The sequence below is a fragment of the Centruroides vittatus genome, unplaced genomic scaffold (genome assembly GCF_030686945.1).
Source record: "Centruroides vittatus isolate TY-2023 unplaced genomic scaffold, ASM3068694v2 contig_1381, whole genome shotgun sequence".
NCBI lineage: Eukaryota > Metazoa > Arthropoda > Arachnida > Scorpiones > Buthidae > Centruroides > Centruroides vittatus.
This window is the reverse complement of record NW_027120867.1, coordinates 430,049-445,353: the sequence shown is the minus strand read 5'-3', so window position 1 is coordinate 445,353 and position 15,305 is coordinate 430,049. Positions and strand designations below refer to the sequence as shown.

The 15,305-nt window shown below is 28.7% G+C and overlaps 1 protein-coding gene across 1 annotated transcript in view; it reads left to right on the top strand.

Annotated features, from left to right (window-relative positions):
• Positions 1-15,305, top strand: part of LOC136990922 (RUN domain-containing protein 1-like) — a 39,485-nt gene that overhangs the window by 8,464 nt on the left and 15,716 nt on the right. The window contains exons 2-4 of the mRNA XM_067289393.1: positions 5,785-5,921; positions 7,897-8,041; positions 8,114-8,203. Coding sequence (XP_067145494.1) covers positions 5,788-5,921; positions 7,897-8,041; positions 8,114-8,203 — 369 coding nt within the window. The 5' untranslated portion in view covers positions 5,785-5,787. The remainder of the gene's footprint in view (positions 1-5,784; positions 5,922-7,896; positions 8,042-8,113; positions 8,204-15,305) is intronic.

Here is a 15,305-nt window from a genome sequence, read left to right as displayed (position 1 = left end):
ACTTAACGAGTACAGTATATATTAATTTTACATCTTTCGTAAACAACAGCGTAAGATTAATTAACAATAATTTTCTTAATAGAAATAACTTGAAATAGGATAATCTATATTAATGAAACTGCAAATTTTGTATCTGAATACTGTAGTACTTTCTTAGCCTGTTAATTTATTTAACCATATAAGCTTAAATTTTAAATAATGAAATGAATTAACATCAGTTGGAAGAACATCACTAGGCAAGAACTCATTTGTAAAGTTCTTAATTTGTAGTTAACAAACATAAAGAAGGTGTAATATTGATTAATGTTAAGTATTATCCTTTGAACATCTCATTGCTTAGAATGGATTACTTTTGCACAATCAAAAGTTGTATATTCTACAGGCTTTCAGGCCAAAGATACTTAAACTTATTCAATAACTAAATGAAATTTGTGTAACAACATAAATACTAAATACTAAATTTGTGTAACTTAAGATTTCAGCTTGACAATCATTCTATTGTCTTCCAAGTTAGGTGATGCCATTTCTGAAATCATTAAAAGCTGTGAGGCATGTCGGCATTATCAGAATCAAAACCTCGAGATTTACTTAGATCCTACCTAGTGCCTGAATACCCTTGGCGGTACAGCAGTGATCTATTCAACTGTGGAGGCCACAGTTATTTATTGATTCCGAATTACTTTTCCAAATATTCAGAAGTGGTAATGTTCATGACAAAGCTGCACAGACTTTTATTAAAGCATATAAATAAATTTTTTCATGGTTTGGAATTTCGGAAGCGATGTAACATATAAATAAGTTCAGTTCAGTTTACAAAGGTAATTGTAATTTTCCAATTCTAGTCCAAATTTTCAATGTTCTAATGGACTTGTGGAAAAGATAGTGCAGACAATAGAGCATCTCTTTAGAAAAACAAATTACTTAGGAACTGTTAGTACATTTGCACTGCTTGACCTTCATACTAAGTTTATAGGTGGATTCCAGACAACACCAGCACAACTACTAATGGATAGGAATTTCCAAAATAAGCTATTTGCATTTCAGTCATTTGTTATACCACAAGGCATTAAGGTTTGCCAATATAAACTTCAGATTTGAAAAAAACAAAAAAAAATCATGCAGGTAATAGTACTAATATTTGCAGGTAATGCCACATTACCAGTGAATATTTATGCTGTTTAAAGATTCAGAAATATGTAACATAGCATTTTATAAATTTTACCAATTAATTTTAAAAAAAATGGAAAACCTTTTATAAATCTTAGTTGGATGTGAAATGAAATCACAGAAAAAATACCAGAATCCTTTTTGTTACATTAAGTTGAGAAAGAAATGAATGCCGTTGGAGTTTAACAAGGCAACTAAAGAGAAGTGTAAAGCTTGAAATGTGTCTTGCATGTAAATGGATAACTGAAATTTGTGTATTGGTCAATAAAAGATGATTTTAAAAAGAGCGTTAATCTTCAACTTGAAGACAACACAACATAAAGGCTAATGTTGAAGCAAGTAGAACAAATTTGTTAAATTATTTTTAAAAAGTTTCATTTAAAAGAGAGTGATATTTTTTTTTATAGACATTCAATAAATATTTGAAAACTTAGTTTATATTTATGGATTATCATATCACAGATGCACATAAAATAATGGTTAACAGAATTAAATAAAATTTCCTTGCACTAGAAATTTGTTTTTATATACACATGAAGAATTGTATGAAATAATGTGAAAGTTTAGATAAAAAAAAACCTTCTTACTTGAACCAAATAACTAGAGTAAATTGTTTCTTAGGTGCAAACGTTTTCGACGCCCCTTCTGGGCTCTTCTTCGGGCATTCCAAATCTGTTGCTAGCTGTGAAAGTTTAGTGTGCGTAAAAAAATTTTATATTTACTTTAAATATTGTAATGCCATTTAGAAAGTTTATTCAAAAATGAGTAAATTGACACAATTCACTGATAATTTCACACAAAAGCAGACCTGCATCATAAACGAATGAATGAATTAATAGTGCCGAGTAAGTTGTATCTCAATATATAAAGTTTAACAAATAAAAACAAAATAGTAGCTATTCCGGTTTTATACACTGACATAAATTCAAGAGTGTTTTGAATGGATATTAAGAATATTTAGCATGACACATTTTGATAATTTCTAACCTCTAAATGTTTTTGTTTCATTTATAATGTAACAAAGTAGCATCATTTTGCTTTGTAATAAATCGAAACTTGTCTAAACTCAGATTATACTTTTGGCTATATTGATTAGACTAAATTTTGAAATTTAATTAAAAAGACATATAGTAAAGCTGCCAAAGATTGTGTAAAGATTAATAATAATAAAATTAATTTTGAATTTAATTAGTATAAATAATTTAGAAAATTCTGAGAGATAAGATCAGCCTGAAATGGGACTTAAACCCAAAAAATAATTCAATAGTTCGGATTGACTAATTTAACTCTTCAGTTACACTGTATATATGTAACGGTGTAAATTTAAGAATCGTAAATGTATTTTTTTATATCATTGAATTTGTTGTGATACAAGTGATTGATATTAATTGGTTAATGTTACCTATGGTTCCAAAATGGTGGCTAGTCTCTGATTCCAGCAAATAGAAGAAAGGAAACAGTGGGGACGCACGTTCTAACTTAACCTATTCTAATAATTTTGTTGGTAATAATTATGGTAGTTTATTAGAATAGGTTAGGTTAGAACGTGCATCCCCACTGTTTCCTTTCTTCTATTTGCTGGAATCAGAGATGAGCTGCCATTTTGGAACCATAGGTAACATTAACCTATTAATCTAATAAAATTATCTGCTTTTGAAATTGTAAGTCAAAAAATACCAAAATCAATTAATTGAAGTAATTACATGAGAATAAGTATTCATATTTTTGTACAACCTTTGTTCATTAGTGTTACATAAAATAAATCTTGGATTTTGTACATTGCTCAAGTACATTACAAATTTAAAAAACATTCTATAGTCACTTATATTATTAATGCAGTAAAATAATTCAAACACAAATGTATTGACTTCGTTAATTTGATTTCATTGGGTAGAAATGATTTGTATTCTTGACTTATTCCAAAACTGTGTCTTTTAATTATTTTTTACTTCACAACTGGGTGTATAGGTAGTCACTGGGTAGACACTTAAAAAAAGGATGTATTTGTTAGCACCTCTTTACCAAATGTCTTAAGAAAAAGCCGACGGAAGAGGTGCGTATGCCCGAAACGCCTATCGGTGTGTAAGATATTCCCGAATAAAGGGCAATATTAAAGATGCCCAATGTCTACCTATGCACCCAATTGTGAAGTAAAGAATGACTTGTATTTTTCTATACCTAAATAGTATTTCCTCATAAATTATAATTAATATACTTTTTATATTTAAATTTTTAAAGTGTTACAAGCATTTTTGACCTTCAAAATAATAATATTTATAAATAATAAATTGTAATAAAAGTATATTTTATTTGTAATATAATATAAATGATAATTTTTGATGTAATAAATTAGAAAAGAGATAAAACATCTGTTTCTTCTAATTTATTTGTGTTGCTACAAGTACACAACAGTTTTTTAAATAAGATATTCCAAAAATAGCAGTTGTATGATGTTAGTGTTTGTTCTATATAAATTGTACAAGAATTGGATTTTCTGTAATTTTTAATTAAAACATCTACAATATATGTTAATTATATTGTTTACTAAACTGTATCACATTCGTACATGGTATACTAAATTTAATATATTTTAATGTAATAATTTATAATTAAAGTCTAAATTAGTGTCAGAAGCATTTACATTTTAGCTATGTTAGAGTTGACATTCTAGGAATTTCTAGCCTTTGCCTGTAGCGGCAAAAAGGTTAAATTCGGCCCTGTTTAAACTAAGAATTATGCTTTAATGGATTATACGAACAACAATTATATAGCTTTCATTGTTATATAGCTTTCAAGTAGCCTACTTGAAAGCTATATAATAATAATTAAAAATATTACCACTATGTTAGATGTCATCACTTTTAACTGTTCTGGTGGCTTTTTTGAATGTTTTATTTAATGTTATATAAACATTTTCAACAATGCCTCGTGGAACTGTACTTTGGGAACAAGAAATAAGTAAAATTTATGCACCAAATTATTTGAGTGGTTTGGGCAAGTCTCCGAGGCAAATTGCTTCAGCTGTAAATAGATCTACGAATTCTATTCTAAATGTTTTGCAACAAGGTGAAAATTACAGGTAAAAAAGGAAGTCAGAACGGCCTAAATGCTTAACATTCAAGAATGAGAGAAGTTTTGAAGCTTATAACTAATAAAAACATGTCAACAAGGCAAGCTGCTGCTGAATTACAAGTAGATATATCTCATGCGACTGTTTGGAGAATTTTAAAAAACAATGACAATGTAAAATATTTAAAAATGAAGTTGAAACCACCTTTAACAAATCAAAAACATTTAAACTGGGCTAAAGACAAGATGGGATGGACTGAAGAATGGCAAGAAATAATGTTTAATGATGAGAAGAAGTTTAATTTAGATTGTTGCCCCGATGGGTTTTCGTATTATTGGCACGAATTAAGAAGAGAAAGCAGAGTTAAAATAAGCCAGCAACAAGGGGATGGGTGTGCAATGATTTGGGGTATTTTTGGATGGGGAGGTAAAACTAATTTTATATTTGTTGACAAAAATATGAACTCAGAAAAGTATCAAGAATTATTGTATAACAATATGATTACATTTGGTGCATTAATTGGAGGTCATAAATGGAAGTTTCAGCAAGATAATGCTCTCATTCATGCCTCAATGTCAACTAAAAATTGGTTTAAAAAAGAAAATATTGATGTAATTGACTGGCCTTCATGTAGTCCAGATTTAAATCCTATTGAAAATTTATAGGTGATGTTAGCAGCCATTTTTTTTATCAAAATAGGAAACAATATGAATTTGTAAATCAATTTAAAATCGCAATAATGGATGCATGGGATGAAATTAAGGATAAAAAAAATTAATAAACTCCATGCCTAACAGAATTTTTTTAAGTAATTGTAGCCAAAGGGGGTGAAACCAAATATTAAGTGTTTAAAATATATTGCTAAAATTACACAAAAATAATTTTTAAAGTGTACCTATACTTTTATAACACATCAAAAAATGAATATTTGTGAAAAAAAAATTTATACTACTTTACAAAATGTAAAAAATCTGATAAAATAATCAAAATAATAATAAAAAATAATTAATAATATTTCTAGTAATATTTTCAAAATAAATTTTGAAAAAAAAAACAAAATTTATGGTGTTCCTATACTTTTGCAACAGACTGTATTTTAATATTTTAATGCTATTTAATGTTGTATAATAATAAAAAAAAATGAAATTGACCTATATATAAACTAATATGAAGTTCATAACAAATGTCTATTATATCAAATCATTTACAGTATTGACTAGGTCAACTGTTTACTGTCCTCATTTGCTTATGGTTTAATATCTTCCCTGTACATCACTTTAAATATTACTACACCTTCTCTCTTTCTTTTGTATTAATTCACTTCATCATATTTAATGTATATTGATATAATACTTTTTGTTTGGATTTAAACTTTTATTAGTCTCGAGTAAATTGAAATTCATTTTCAAAGACATTTGGAAATAATGTTGTTTGTTTCCATTTAAGCATTTTACGAATAGTTTTTGTTAAAATAATAAGATATTTTTTGTCATATTTTTAAATAATTAAATATGAAAATAATAATTAAAAATTGAATAATTATATAGAAAATGACTATGAATGAAGAAACAGTATTTCAGAATGAAATTAGTGAAGAAGATAATCAAGGCGATCGTGTGTTAGAAAGATGGGCTCCTGTCGGTGCTTGCGAATTAGACTGTCTCTCAAATTATTGTGATTATGAGTGAGTATAAAATTAAATGTAAAATTATAAATGATTAATAAAATTAGCTTATTTTAATAGTTAAATAGTATTTGTAAGAGCATTTTATTTTTTACTGCTAAATTATTACTAATGAGCAAAGACTTTTTAATAGTTTCTTTTCAAAACAAAAATTTGTTTAATTAAAATTTATATAAAATATAAATATAAACATTGAATAATCTAATCTTTAAGATATAATTCGGCAATCATTTTGCATTAATCTTGCTATATTAATGTTACTATTAATAATTAAATTGGGAGTTGCAGGCTTGAGTCCTGCTTTTGGCCAATTATTTTCTTCCAGAACTTTCTAAATTAGTTATTAAATAGTAACTTTATTATAATTATTAAATTTTATCAAGAGATGACACTTAATGCCTAACTCTAGGTCAAAGTACATAGCATTTAATTATTAATAGTAGCATTAATATAACTTGATATAATCCTGAAATTGTTTGGCATTATATAAAATATGTTGATGTTCTAAAGTATTGTGTGCCTGCCGAGTTTATATGAATCGGCAGACTGTTGATAATGTAGGTGTAATCTACGATGGGTATGATGTATTAGTGATAAGTAGTGATAAATGTAGAAGAAAAATAAGAAATGCCAAGTTCATTTTATTGTAATTTATTCTTTTCTGATAGCAATAACAATATGATTCATGAAAATGTAGAAACATGTTTTGAGAATATGCTTGAAGAAGAGCTAATAAACAAAGAGTTTAGACAAAATATTCATGAAAACAAGATACAAATACATTGATGTATATATTTTAATCATTAATATTTGTGACATCCTTTTGGCTTTAATAACATTCTGAATTTGCTCTGGCTTGCTGTCAGTCAGGCTTCAAATAACATCATAACTAATGTTATAGTGCCATGTATGAACAGCATTTTCTATTGGCTCTCATTCTGTTGAATGCTGTGCTCTTTGAACTTCAAGAGTCATGAGATATGTAGATTTTCAATTGGGTTGAGATTGCATTCTTTTGCATCTGGAAGAGCAAAATGTTGGTACTCATTTAATATTTTAAAGGAATTGAATATCATTAAAACCAGAAATGTCCACTTATCTGTCTAGACGTGTGGCAGAGAATTGGAAAATCCAAATGCATCTCTTATTGGTTGACAACACGACTTCTTACAATAGTTCAAATTGATACGACAGTTTTATACCGATTTGAATTTATTGTGCCGTCCATAAAACAAAGCCTTCAAATGTCGTCGTAAGTGATTGCACTCCAAGTCATTACTGAAGAAGTATACTTTTTGGACTGACTAGGCATTCTGAATAATACTTTTTCATCCACTTTGCAGCAAGTTGTCTACCAGTTGGAGTTGGTCACTGGATAATGAAAAATGGCTCTTATCTGAAAATATGATATGTTATCATTGTTCCATTGCCAAGTTGCAATGCATTTTGACCCATGCCAATCTTGCTTTCTTCATTTTCTTTGTTGTTAATGGTTTCTTCTTGGTCTTATATGCAAAAATTCCTGTTTTACAGAACCTCTTCTGGACAACAGACTTGTGACCACTCCTGTTGATGCTTTTTTCTTCATTGTCAATTTTGAGACATTTCTATGTCTATAAAAGCACTTTAAAGCAATACAAATACAATGCAATATAAAAGCACTTATAAAGTCATTTAACATTTTCTATTTGAATGTTCTGTTCAGAATTCTGTTTGTTTTTGAAGAAGTTATTCTTTACTAATGAAAATATTTGAACTGTTTTAGTAATGATTGTTAAATCTTATTTATTGTTATCAATGTCAATTATTATTGAATTTTATAAACTTATTAATTTAAAATTGTAAAACATATTTTAGTATTTAAATAAATATATAAAATATATCAAATATATTTTCTAAAATTGTTAGAATGTAATAAATTTCAATATTTTAATAGAAAGAAAATTATATTTACATCACTTTCTTTTATTTCTAGAAATTGTGATGAAAGAGAGAGACTTCAAAAATTAGAAGAGGAACAAGATCAATTAAATTCTTCATTAATTGCATTAACAACACATTTTGCTCAGGTTCAGTTTCGCCTAAAACAAATAGTTGATGCGACTCCGCAAGAAAAAGAAGTAAAATTTTAACTATACTTTTAGATTTTGTAATATTAAAAAGATTTTGTTGAAATTAAATTACTTTTGCAGACACTTTTGAAAGATCTGGAAGAATTTGCATTTAGTGGTATTCCTGATATCAGAGACTATAAGACTGGTGTACAATTAACCCAAGCTGTGGTAATTAAAAAATTTATTAATTTTTTATAAGATGTAACAAAAGGTCATTACAAAATTAGTTATTCAATAACATAAAATAGCTAGAGGCATAAAATGTAAAAAGCATAAAAATTGCTAGTGTAAAAATTTTAAATTTTAATGATTGTTTTTACAAATATTACTTACTCTTCAAATTTTCATTTTAAAGAGATAAGATTCTTTGCTTTATTATTAAATATCTAATTTTTCTAAGAACCCAAAAGGAATACGTTAAAGTATAGAAGACCTAGTGGGCACAGCATTTTAATAAATTTGATATGATATATACCATATTTTACGGACTATAAGACGCATCTGAATTTTGGAAGCAATTTTTCAAAGAAAAAAGTGTGTCTTATAGTTTGTAAAATACGGTATATATATATATACATATACAGTAGAGCATCGTTTATCCGAATCAATTGGGGACCGGGGTTGTTCGGATAACCGATTATGTTCGAAAAAATATATTAACCTATCAGATGTTGAAATGTTTCTCCATTGCGGGTCGCTTTGTGTTGAATTTTTCTTCGTTGCGTGTCATTTCGTGTTGAAATTTTGTCAATTTTAAGCTTAACGAAAATTTTTATAATAATAATTGTGGCTATTGTACTGTTAAAAATTATTTCTTTATTTTGTACAAACAAAATAAATATATTGAAAAATATAAAAACAAAAAATTATACTTTAGAAGTTAATCTAGTATCAAAAACGTTCAATTCAGCACGACACAGTTTGACTGGAAAGCTTTCGGATAAACGACACTCTACAGTATATATATATCATTGGTGCAACTTTAAAAAAGTCATTGAATTATATAATGCTGTTATAAAGAACTTTGAATATAAAGAGCTTCAAAAATGAAATTAGTGTACCTGACTTATTTTAAAACAATTTCAATAATGGACAGTTAGAAAAAGAAAAAAATCAAATTGTTAATATTTATTTATTATTTTTTCTCCTCCTTCAAGAAATTCGTTATATTAGATACAGCTAAAACATCTTTTCCATCAGAGAACCTAATTAAAACAAAATATTCTTTAAGAACAAAATATATTTTTAATATTTAAATAATGCTGCATTATTTTAACTATTGATTGAATATTCTTCACTGTGTGAACAGCAAATAGTTTGTTATTTATACACAGAAAATCAAAGTGGATATTTTCAATAACCAAGACTTTCTTTAAAAAATCCATTTAACTTTTTCAAAATTTATGAATTGAATTCTTTCATAAATAATTCATTTAGGGTTTTAAATGGTTATTAATAATGGCTCAAAATAAAGACGAGATAATTCTAAGTGTTCAAGGACTTTTATCAACTATTGCTAATGTTTCTAAAATGTCAAAAGTTACTCCTGTTCTTGGATAATTACAAAATTGATTCATCTTATCTCACTTTAACCTGAAATTAATTTGATTAATTAGTTGAAATTAAAAACATCTATTGCACAACTAATTAATTTAAGTTTTCTATATTGTTTGTTGCATCAGAAATGACAATGATAACGTTTTACTTTTATTCCTCTTCTATTTTTGATAAAATTATATATTCTAAAATAACTGTTGTTATAAATAAATGTGATTCAGCTTGTATTTATATCTGCATTACAGCAAGATATGAAGACAATCAAAATTAAACAATTCTCATGCTAGCAAACTTCATTGTTGACCAAATCCATTTATAATATGAAATTGTAATTGATAATGTATCGTAATATAAGGGTTTTTTGTATTAATAAATCAATCATTCAAATATTGTGTAATTTTAATAATATACAGCATTTTTTCTATAACAATAGTTCATTCGTAAATATTTAAATCTAATATATCTTTTAATAGGTCTTCTATGAATAGGTTATATTTGAATTATAAAGGCATTGCGGTTAAAGTTTACCTAGGGAACCCCAATGGCCGCGCTTCCGGTTGCCATTTTGTTTGCTGTACTAAGCACGCGTACTACGTTCAAAAAATTATGCAAATTAGTTAGTATGTATAATTTTTTGAAAAAATAATAATTACATAATCTTAAAACATTTATTTTTTACTAATTTTGCAAGTTCAGCTATCTATGAAATATAAAACAAACTGTTACTCGCGTGTTTGACGCTCTGTCATACATTTCCTTTCCGTTTCTTCTCGCTTTTCCTTGATTTGCGATCCCTATCGCTAATGTTTCTCTTTTTACTTGATATTTTTACACGTTTTTTAGTTTCGCCACATGAATGTGCCTTACTTTTTTCCCTTTCTTACACTCATCGCTTTGTGGAGCAGCTGGAACGGACTCCGGTTCTTTCCATTTCGGCTCGATTCCGAACCCTTCTCTGCACACACCTCCTACAACCCACCTCGTCCCCTTCAATTTTCTACCTTTCTTGTATTTTCTCTTTGCAATTCGTCTATTTCCACAACTTTATTTATCCCGCCAATCTTAAAAGTACATAGGTTATTAATAGAAACCATCATAACAAAACATAAAAAGTTTGCCAGTCGACTGCTGTTTTTTTTTTTTTGGAGATTCCTGAAGCTCCAGCAGCAACAGTTAGCGGACACTCTAAACACAGTAAGTGCCAGATAAATGACAAAATACTCTCCCACGACAAACGACCACATTTCCCTTTAAAGGTTCCTTGGAAAGCTGAATAATTCGTCTTGCAAACATTACATCGCATCGATACAGAGTTTTTATCTGCTCTATACATTAATTTACGACGTTTCCCACGTTTGTCGCATACCTCTTCTACATGTTGCAAATTCGAGAATATTGCAAATTTCACATCACTAGGTATTTTCTTATCTATTGCCAAATCATCGAAACCAGAGTACATTAATCTAAAGAAACGACCGGAGGTACAATTAATCCAAAAATTTTCAGAATTAATGTATGCAGTCTCCATTTTGTCGCCAAAAAAAAAGAAAAAAACTTCTTACAACAATTACGAATACGATAGAATTATTAAATTTGCTGCACGTTGCATCACGAAAAGTAGACAGAATAAAAACTTACCTATTTACTATTAAAAATAGCAGAAAGTAGCATTTTTTCTTCAAAAATGTTTAACTGGTGAAAAAAAAACCACTCGCAGCAGTCGAGCCGTCACGAAAAACAAAAAATTTGCATACGATAGCGTTATTTAAAAATTGCGCTACCTACACCGAATTTCTAACATCACCTGCCGTCGAGATTACCGGAAGCGCGGCCATTGGGGTTCCCTAGGTAAACTTTAACCGGCATTGCATTTGAACAGAAGATATTTGACATTATGCTTTTATGATTTAGGTTTATTTCTTTTAAAGAAGACCAGTTTATAGAAAAGACTTTTAAAAAGTTGTCTAATGGGTGTCTAGAAAAAATCCACAAAAAAAAAATCTCAGGCTCTATCTAACAGCCAATAATTTTTAATTATGCTGTATTATAATCTAAAAGTGTTTAATGCTGTAGAACTTTCTAAAATTTTTTTCTATATTTGATTTTCTGCTTCTTTCAAAATGGAAACAAAAAATGATGCTTTTTGCTTAAGAATGTGCAACATTTACATATTTATTAAAACTTCCTTTTCTTTTCTTTCGAAGACACAATGTAGTGACGTAAACTTAAACACTGGGCGAATTTTTCATCCTTTTTATTCGGTTGGAACGCTTTTTTATTACATAACGCGTTTCGGGCCGATGCCCCTCTTCAGCCAACTAAACATTAAAAAGTGAGAGATGACTATATACAAATATTTAAAATAAATATCGTGACAGTATACATAATTAGTTTTTTAGAGGTTGTTACCTTCTAAATCCTGGTAAGAGCTTGTATACCGTTAAAAGCTGGTCCGTACCTCATTCGGTAGTTTAGACGGATGTAATAGTCCAAGGGTACGAATCTTGATAAAAATTCCATAAAAAAGGAAGGTTTAGTATCAGTCTGTAGAAGTATACGGGGTTATTCTTTCACAAATCATATTCGTGAAACCATACCTGAGATTCGTCTTCCGGTGTGTTGTCTAACACTGAGCTCGTACTCCTCCACCTCAACTGCGGAGCACGATCTATTTTTAATTTGCATATGTCTGGTCGAGCATTAGCAGGGGAATGTTCCTTTTTTTTAATAGGTTTCTTTTCCGATAAAATTATTCGGGGGGTTTAGCGGTGATTTTTTTAGAACATAGCACGTGGCCATTGCTATTTTTTCCCGCTTTTAGTATTTTTAATATTTGTCGCTATGCAAATGACGTAACAGATCGTAAAACAGTTTTTTATTTTATAGTATATTTTATAGTAATTTAATCCAGTTTTCATTGATTTTTATGCTTAGATTAGTATTTATGCAGGTCTTATTTTTATTTTTAATGATTTCTACACTTTCTTTGAATTTTCTGTTGTATGTCTTCTTTTCTCTATGTAAAATGCTTGTTTTAGTATCATCGATTTTACAGTTATTTAACACACAATGGTCATGGAATACTGAGTTTAGTCTGTTGTACTTTAAATCGGCTATATGTTCTTTCACTCTTATTTTGAGTTTTCGTTTTGTTTCTCCTATATAGAAGTTGGTATTTTTGCAAGTGCATGGTATCTTGTAAACTATGTTTTTCATATCTTCTTTTTTTATCGTCTGTTTCTTTTTTCTTTGTTTCGCTTTAAGTCTAGATAACAGGTTTACGTATTTTGGGGCAAGTTTTATATTATTTTTCCTCATATCTATGTCGATTTCTTCATAAAGGTTCCTAATGTATGGGAAGCTGGTATATTTTGGTTTCGATTCGGTTTTTTTATCTTTTATTTTTGTTTGGTTATTAGTAATTTTATTTTCCCATTTATGAATCAGTCTGGTTGGGTACCCGTCTAGGGCAAACTTTTTCTTCAATTCGATGATGTGTTTGGGTTTATTAGTTTCTTTACTAGTTCTATTCTGTATTTTTCGGTATTCCATGTTAAAGATGTTTTGTTTTATATACAATGGTATATTTGAAGTATATTTTATTGTGGTGTTGATTGAACATGGTTTTTTAAAAGGTTCAAAATCTAATTCGTTTTCGTTTCTTGTTATCATGACGTCTAAGTATCGTATACTATTATCGGCCACATTTTCTTCCTCTATTTTAAATTGGATATCCTTATCTATATTGTTTATTATATGTTTTATCATGTTAGGCTTTACTTCTGCATCATTATATATAATTAGGACATCATCTACGTATCTTTTATAATATTTTATACCTGTTATATTATTAATTTCTTTGTCAACGTCGATCATTATTATTTCAGCTAGTTTCGGGCCTATGACGGACCCCATACTAATACCATTATTCTGTGTGTAGTATTCTTCATCTATCTCGAAATAATTACTCATATATGCAAATTCTATTAATTCTATGATATGTGATTCTACTTCTAATTTTTTAAGTTTATCTTCGATTAATTCCCATTTTATCGACGGGTACATATCAATCACATCCAGACTAGCCATTTTTGATGTTTTTTTCTATTTTAACGTTTTTTAGACTGTCCAAAAGTTCCTCTGTATTTTTGATAGAGTGCTTCGAATTTTGATATTTCTTAAGTTTTTGTTTAAGGAATTTTTCCAGATTATATAAGGTAGCGAATTTAAAATCGACTATGGGTCTTACTTTTTCTCCCATTTTGTGGGTTTTAAGTTTCACATTCAGTTTAGGTGTTCTATCATTATCTTGATTAAGGATGAACTCTCGTTCTGCTCTTGTAATTTTGTTAAGTTTTTGCAGTTTTATAACTCTCTTTTTTAGTTCTTCATATAGGGTTTCTTTCGGATTGATTGGTAGTTTTCGGAACTTTTTGCCTTCCACTATTTCTAGCTGTTTTGACTTAACCCATTTTTGGGTTACTATAATAATTTGTTTACTTTTATTGGCTCTAATGAGGTCTAGCTGATTATCACTTAAGAATTTTTGCAATGTTTCTATCTCGTCTTTGTATTTATAGTAATTTTTATCTGTTATAGTTGTTTTATTATGTTTTTTACAGTATATTTTTTAATTTTATTACTTAAGGTCGTTTTCAGAATTCTTGATTCTGTATCTTCGAGTTCATTGCACATACGATCCAAATTAGGTATTATATCCAATACTTCCCAAGTGTTAGGGCCGTTAAAGTCTAGTCCTTTTCTTATTGTTTCTAGAATATGTTCGGGGATCGTGATTTGTGTTTTATTTAATACCAAGGATGTTTTCCATTCTATTATTTCTTCCATAGTTGGGTGGCCAAATCGTTTAGCTAGCTGTGTTTAAGTTTACGTCACTACATTGTGTCTTCGAAAGAAAAGAAAAAAAACGAAAATACAAAACACGGTTTCCTCAAGATAGATTTATTAAAACGTTAAGAGAAAGTTTATTATAAATCAATTTGTGAATGACGTAATTTTAAAACAGATTATATATTGCATTCACCAATGTTTCAAGAGTGGATTACTACCACAGAGAAGAAAGGGGTCTGGTAGGAAAGTGAAAATCCTAATGAAAGCCAAGTTGGGAGGATTGAAGAGGACCTTTGAAGACAGTAACAAGGTTTCAATTCAATGTGTAGTCCTGAAACTGAAAATTTCACATACTTGGCTTCACACGGCTTTGAAAACAAAAACACATTAAATATTGAAATAAGCAGTTAGTTCCAGACAAAATTGATATACAAAAATCACTGGCAAAGACAAAATATGGAAGATTATTGCGAAAGTTCTCTGAATAGTTCTTCATTTCTGATTATGAATTTTAATTCATCCTTTTGTACTTGACAATCAATGATAATGGTGGATTTTATGCCAGTGAAATCTTTACACTTTCTAATGTGAAGTTTTCCAAGAAAATTAAGTTTGAGGGAAAGTTTTGGTTTAGATTGCAATAGGACTGAAAGGATTGTATCATGCCTTAATCAGAAAATTGAGTTTGCTTCCAATACCCAGTGGTATTTAAATGAATGTATACAATGTTGCCTGATTCCTTACATTTAAAAAAGTACTCTCAAGCAGATTGTCTTCTAGCCAGATGAAGCAAGTTTCCACTATGCCAAAACCATGCTGAATTACCTTGAAAAGAAGGGCAACCCTGCAAATGTGCTAGAAA